The sequence below is a fragment of the Theropithecus gelada genome, chromosome 5, assembly GCF_003255815.1.
Source record: "Theropithecus gelada isolate Dixy chromosome 5, Tgel_1.0, whole genome shotgun sequence".
Lineage (NCBI taxonomy): Eukaryota > Metazoa > Chordata > Mammalia > Primates > Cercopithecidae > Theropithecus > Theropithecus gelada.
In genome coordinates, this window is record NC_037672.1 from 23,774,659 (window position 1) to 23,782,056 (window position 7,398).

General features: G+C 49.5%; 1 protein-coding gene across 3 annotated transcripts in view; it reads right to left on the reverse strand.

Annotated features, from left to right (window-relative positions):
- The window catches only part of CCDC149 (coiled-coil domain containing 149), a 104,626-nt gene extending 100,186 nt beyond the window's left edge, over window positions 1-4,440 (reverse strand). For 2 of the 3 annotated variants that reach the window (XM_025386690.1, XM_025386689.1), the window contains exon 1: window positions 4,263-4,440. In XM_025386690.1, the coding sequence (XP_025242475.1) occupies window positions 4,263-4,325 (63 nt within the window). In that variant the 5' untranslated portion in view covers window positions 4,326-4,440. Of the gene's footprint in view, window positions 1-1,954; window positions 2,010-4,262 lie in introns of all 3 variants that reach the window. The other variant, XM_025386691.1, reaches the window with a different exon arrangement.
- Between the last annotated feature and the right edge of the window lie 2,958 nt (window positions 4,441-7,398).

Below are 7,398 nucleotides of genomic sequence, written 5' to 3' on the forward strand. Positions count from 1 at the left end.
TTAAGGAATAGGAGATTGATTGCTATCTAATTAACCAAAATTCAAACAGTGAAATGGAATTATGTATAGTTTATCATAGAGTGGTGGGCTGAGCAATGACCAGGATTTTTATCTTGGAAAATAAAAAGTTATTGATTGCCTGCACAGCTGCACTTCGAAATGTCTCCAATTTTGACAGCTCACCTCAGGTGGCAATAAGAACATCTGCCCCTCCCCAGACATTTAATTTCCAAAACAGAACCCCGGCCATGCTTCTTTCACACGCATGGGTGTGTTTACTTCAGGGCCTGAGAAAAGGCTGTAATTTCAGCTTATTATACCAAATATATGAAAATAAAACTGATCTCTGTAGGATCGTTTTAAATGAAAACCGCTTCCTCGAGGCAAGTGGAGGAAGCAAACCGATTGAAAGAGAGGACAGGGCTCTGGGCAGGTGATGATGAGGTGAAAGAGAGGTGATGGAGAGAGGATCCAGGGTGGGAGGCAGCACCCAGGACTTCTGCAGAAATAAATGCAAGTCCACGAAAATCCCATGTAGTGCAGATTAGCTGTGCAGCGATGTCTTCCTCAGGTCCTTTGCCAGGTCCCCAAATCACTTTGTAACACCACAGCTGCTGAGCACACTCTTCCCTGAATCTTACCTGGCTGGTACCAGACCCAGTCACACCCATGGAACCCCTGCCAGTCAAACCTGATTGGGCAGGGGAATCACCTGGGCAGCTCAGCTTGTAAGAAAGGCAGATCAGGGGGCTGTACCCCCAGGCACTTTTGAGCAGTAGGTGTATTAGTTTCCTGTGGCTGCTTGATATGGTTTGGCTCTGTGTCCCCACCCAAATCTCATCTTGAATTGTATTCCCATAACTCCCACGTGTTGTGGGAGGGACCTGGTGGGAGATAATTGAATCATGGGGCTAGTTTCCTCCATAATGTTCTCCTGATAGTGAATAAGTCTCATGAGATCTGATGGTTTTATAAAGAGGAGTTCTCCTGCACAAGCTCTCTCTCTTTGCCTGCTGCCATCCATGTAAGATGTGACTTGCTCCTCCTTGCCTTCCAGCATGATTCTGGGGCCTCCCCAGCCATGTGGAATGGTAAGCCCATGAAACCTCTCTTTCTTTTGTAAATCACCCAGTCTCGGGTATGTCTTTATAAGCAGCATGAAAACGGACTAATACATTGCTGTAACCAATGATCACAAATGGGGTGGCTTAAAACAACAGAAGCATATTCACTCACAGTTACAGAGACCAGAAGTCCAAAATCAAGGTGTCAGCTGTTGTCTTTTTCTGGGGACTTTGAGGGATAATCCACCTCTTCCAGCTTCTGGGGGCTGCCAGCAACCTTTGGCATGCCTTGCCATGTGGCTGCATCACTCCAATCTCTACCTCTGTCTTCATATGGTCTTCCTTTCATGTATCTCCATCTTCCCATAGCCTGCTCCCTTGTGTGTCTGCAGCTTAAATCTCTGTCCTTTCTCTTCTAACATACCAGTCATTAGATTTAGGACCTACCGTAAATCCAGGGTGATCTCATCCAAAGATCCTTAACTTGATCATATCTTCCCTATTTCCAAATAAAGTCACATTCGCACCTACTGGGGTTAGTTCCCAGATGCATCTATGGCAGGCAGGGGGTGGGGGGCAGGCGGGGTACATAATTCAATTCACAATAAATTTGGGAGAGACCCATAAACTTGAATTTTTCACAGGCACCCAAAATGACTCTGATGCAGCTGATCTGTAGGCCATACTCTAAGAAACAGCGATCCAGTTGCTGGGGACTCAAAGTTGAATCAGACATGGTCTCCTTCCTTGGGGAGCCTGCCATCTAGCAGAAGATACAGACAGATGAGTAATGATTAAAATAGAAAGTGTGGCCTAGCAAGGCTCAGACAAGCGAGGCTCAAGCAAGGAGTCCAACAGACCAGGATTCAAATCCTGCCTCTTCCACTTACCAGATGTGAGGCTCTGAGCAAGTTCCTTAGCCTGTCTGAGCCATTGTTTCCTTATCTGTAAAATAAGAAAGAATTCCTACCTTATGTCATTGTGAGTATGAGGCCATGTAAAATGCTTAATATGAAGGATGCACTCAAGAAATAGTCATTAGGCCGGGCGCGGTGGCTCAAGCCTGTAATCCCAGCACTTTGGGAGGCCGAGACAGGCGGATCACGAGGTCAGGAGATCGAGACCATCCTGGCTAACACGGTGAAACCCCGTCTCTACTAAAAAACACAAAAAAACTAGCCGGGCGAGGTGGCGGGCGCCTGTAGTCCCAGCTACTCGGGAGGCTGAGGCAGGAGAATGGTGTAAACCCAGAAGGCGGAGCTTGCAGTGAGCTGAGATCCGGCCACTGCATTCCAGCCTGGGTGACAGAGCAAGACTCTGTCTCAAAAAAAAAAAAAAAGAAAGAAAAGAAATAGTCATTAGTTATTATTAAGGTGGGAAGTAAGACCCATTTTCACCTCCCCCAAGGCCCCTGGCTATGTGTTCACCTCATGTTTGTGAAGTTAAGGAGGTGTTACTCTGGAGAAACTCTGCTGGGATGGGCAGGCAAACTCCTGAAGGACCTACTTCAGGATCCACTGACTTATTCAACAAACATTTTTTGAGCACCTGCTGCATACAGAGCTCAGTGTATAGGCCCTGGAAATAATGAGCCAAACAAAGCACACAGCCTAGTGAGGAAACCCATTGTTCAATAATGTGGTTAGCGCAAGGTGGAGGTAAGCCCAACCCACTGAGGGGCACCCCTGCCATTTAGCACTTGAAGTCATTCCATCCTTTAGTTCACTCTTACTGTCTATGGTGTGACCTTCCTCCCAGACTATATCATGAAATCCCCAGGAGTTCTTTGAGGGTAGGGGAGTTGTCTTATCCACCACTGAATCCCAAGCACCTCACAATGTACCTGACTCCTAACAGGCACCTGATATGCAATTGTTGGAGTAGTGAAGATTCTGCTGCTATTTAAGGGCCTAACACCGGACTTCTAAGAAGAACTACCTCCAGCTCCTCGACTACTAAGTATGATTCTTGATGGGACCAGAAACAAGGTCCCCAGAGGATCTGTCCCTTGACATAAAGCCTGTCAGTTTGAGAAGATGGAGCCAGGCTGCAATACAATGGATCATAACACCAGACAGTTAGGAGAGCTTTCAAGTACTAGACCAACGCCGAGCAAACTAAACTAGGGCAGAAGCTACCGCATGTCATTCCTCTTCAGAAACACAATGCTCTGCACACACTGGGCATGAAGCACTATTATCAGACTGACCTGGAGACCCAGAAAACGATGAAAGGAGTGAGACAGTAGAGGGTTTCCCTTCCCATACCCCACAAGGGAAAGATAAGAGCAAACTGATACACTCCGCATTGTGTGCACAGGATTAAAGAAAAGGAAGCCCCAAGTTGGCCTTGGGCTGGAGCTTGGTTTTCAGAAATTCCCTGGCATGGGTAAGTAACACCAGGAACTGCCCCCACAAATGGTGGCAAATCAGGGCAACTTACCTGCGAGAGGAAGACATCCGCGTTCCCTCTCACCTGGAGAGGCCAGCAGCTTCTCTTAGCGGGGACTGAAGAGCAAATAGCACAGGAGGCTGAAAGCGGACCCCCAGGGTATGTTTATGACAAAAGAGTCTCAGGGCAGGGGGACACGTTGTTCTGTGCTTCCACAAATCGAATCACTTCTGCACCTGTGCTTCACTTTTTTGATAAATGCCCCTCCCCACCTTACACATGGTAGGCCTGCAGTAAACACGTGTTGACTGAATTGAGCAAGTGAATGAGTGAACGGCTGCGACGGACCCCCGAACTCCCTCAACTCGAACCACCGAATTCCATCTGGCCCAGGTGCCACCCCAGGGCTCGGATTCTACCCCATGGCAACACCTTCCCGTTTCAGTCCCAGGCGTCCAATGGTTTGGCTCCACAACAGTGGCGAGCAGGCAGGCAGGTGGGGCTTGGCACCTTCTCCTCCCGGATCCCAGGGCTTCAGCCTCCAATCCAGGGCCAACCCCTGCCTGGGGGGAAGGCCCCTCCCCAAAGGCTGACACCAGATGGCGCCGAAGAAAGTGGCGCCCGCGCAGACCCGAAAGTGCGGGAGGAGCGGCGCACCTGGCGGGGTCGCGCGGGGGCGGCAGCCGCGGCCGCTTGGGGTGCGCGCCCCCCGCTAGTCCCTCCCCTCTCTGTCTCTCTGGGGGCGCGGGCCCAGAACGGCGGCCGCTCGGCCCGGCCCATCCCGCCTGGCCGGCGCCGAGGCCTCACCTCGCTCACCAGCCCCTGCCAGTCGCTCTCGGTCCGGTCGCCGTTCATGGTCTCCTCCTCCATGCGCGGGCCGGCCTCCTGGACCCCTGCCTCCTCCTCCTCCTTCTCCTCCTCCTCGCGGCGTCACCGCCGCCGCCTCCGCTGCCCGGGCCCCGCGCGGCCCCGAGAGGGCCCGGCGCCTCCGAGCCGCTGCGCCGCCGCCTCCCGCGGCCGCCCGCGCTGTTGACTCCACGTCAGCCTCCGCGGGAGGAAAGGGAGGAGGGGCGCGGCCGCTGGGGCAGCAGACACAGCCCGGGCCGCAGCCGAGCCCCGCCGGGCCCGCCCTGCGTCCTCCGCCCACGAGCCCCGCGACCCCGGGGTCCGCGCCCCCTGCCCGGCCTCTAGGCAAGGGGAAGCCGGGGTCTCAGCCTACAGGTCACATCGGACCCCTCAGCGCTCTGCGCGGAAGGCGGGCCCCACGGGCAATCCTGTGTCCCCCGCAAGTAACAAATCCCCAAATCCAGTCCTCCTCCGACCACCATCACGACTCCCACCCGTAGAATGAAAGGTCCCCGAGGGCAGGGGTTTTCTAGATTCGTAGATGCGCCTTTGGCACGATCCTGGCCCATAGGAGATGCTCTACAAATATTTGTTGAACGAATGTTTGTTGAATGCAAGAATGAATGAACCACGTTTTATTATATACTTAGCATTGTTTTTTAAACTATTAATGTTTGCTTATATTTACTTTTTTAACGGTTCAGCTGTCATAAATAGAAAGCAAATGTAAAAATTGAAAATAAAGCATTGTTCAATTGTGAATAGGGACAAAAACTCTGAGGGAGATGGTTAGCATGGGTTGGGAGAGGAGTCAAAGACAAATTGGCACTGGTGGCATTCTATGGCTCGTGCCCTAATCCCAGCACCTTGGGAGGTTGAGGCAGGAGGATCCCTTGAGGGCAGGAGTTCAAGACCACCTGGGCAACAAAGCGAGACACCCCCTCTTTAAAACAATAAAATAATTAGCAAAAAGGGAAGACATTGGCATGAAGCTGAGATTTCTCCTAAGAGGAAGGACTGAAACAGAATGACAGAGGGAAGGTGTATCACACACATAAGTCAATAGTATTCAGTGTGGTGTTCTTATGACACCTAAAATCCCCTCTTGGACCAGCATCAATAGTGAGCCCTCTGTACTCGCAGAAACGCTGTGTGTGGAGATGAGCAAGTAGGTTGAGAAGTTGTGAACCCATTGTACAGTTGTGGAAGCATCATCGTCAACATTTATTTATAATTTTTTAGCCCCTGTTGATCCTGGATCAATCCTGTGAAATGGATGTTATCCCCATCTGTCAGATGGGGAAACTGAGGCCTGAAACGTGGAGAAACAGGGACTCAACTAGGACTTCTTGCTCCAGCATCTTGAAAATCTAGGAATGAAGTATCACCTTGAAAGTTTGTTCTTGGCCTTGTTTTGCACATGGTAGATTGCAAAATGGCTGCAATCATTCCCCTTCTTTGTCCCTTGCCCTGCCACAGTCTCTAACTTTCACTCTGTGCTCAGTCATGTAACTTGCTTTGGCCAAAGCAACATTTGTACATGTGTTACTGGAACAAAAAAAAAAAATAATAAAGGCTTTTAAATCAATTGTGCATCAGGACTTACTCTTGCTTCTGCTCTTGGAAACCTGTGATCACCACCTTGTAAATAAGCTCAGAATAGCTTGCTGGTTAAGATAGAATTCCCAACCAACAGCCAACCATCACCAGATGTGTGAGTGAGGCCACTGACTACCTCCCCTCCGCCACCCCAGCTGATGACAAGCACATGAGTGAGCCCAGCTGAGACCAGCAGAAGAATCACCCAGCTGAGCCTTGCTCAACTAGCTGACTCACAGCATCACATACTAAATAAATAGTTGAGTTTAAGCCACTAAGTTTTAGGGCTATTTGCTAGGTATCAACAGGTAACTGAAATGGATTGTGACACAACTGATGAAGGGCCTGAATGGCTCAAACTCTCCCTGGCAGCCCTTCAAAAAGCAACAGTCTGGCGTCATAATCTAAAGAACTGGCTGGCATCATCTAAACAGACTGGCTGGCCAGGAGCTAAGAAAAGGAACCGGCATATTAGTCAGCACATTGGTTTTCTGCCTGTTTTATACAACTGCAGCAGTCATCCTGGGGAAGTTCAATAACATTGCACACCATGGTCCCTGTCCTAGGGGGCTTGCAAACTAATGTGCTAGAGAATGACAGAAAAAAAGTGGGAGCTAGAATGCAGCTAAAGTTTCTTCTGGTCTTCTGACCATTCTGGGCTGCCTAACTCATTATCTTTTTAATCTAAGGAGTAGAAAGAAGGTCATCCTTGAGCTGAATGTCTAGAGTTAATTAACTCAGTGCCAAGCACTTGTTCCTAAGCTTGACGTCTCATGCCTAAAAAGCAAGGTACTGTTCGCCAATATATTGCCCTCTGGCAAACCATCTGTTTTCATCCTGACCTGTGGATGAAGTAGACTGTAGGAAAAGTGGGCAGAACTTGGTCCATCTGCCTTTTGAGCCTCCTTGTCTGCACTTTGCTCTCTGCCTGCATTCAGGTGGGAAAGCCCATTCCAGTTTCCACAGTTAGCTGAGCCCTTCATGATATACCACTGCTCCTTTGGCGCCCTCACTGGTATTTCAGGCAGCAAGACAGACTATCAATGAGCGTTGGGAGCCAAGAAATCTTCGCATTCCAGACTATGTGCCTTTAAGACCACTGTCCCTGTGACTCCATTTCCCCTATTTGCTTTCCTTCTCTGAAATAAGTCAGACAGTTATTACGGTACTTAAAAATAAAGTTGGGGAGGAAAATCAAAGCGTGACAAGCCTCTACCCTCCCCAGAATGTGAAGAGATTTCAACTCAGTTGAAACAGCATCTCTAGCTGCCTGGGTTTTCTTTGGAGGTTTCATGCCCCAAGTGCCAGCTCAAACCTGCTTCGCTTGTGAGATGCGATGAAATCACAAACCAAGGCAATGTAGCTGCAAGCGATTCTTTTTTATCTCTTTTCATTTATGTAGCCTGACATTGAGTAATAGTAATAATTAAATGCAGTTTAACGTTTTAGGCACCTATACCAGAAGGCCTCTAGATACCTCATCAACAGCAGCCCAGAC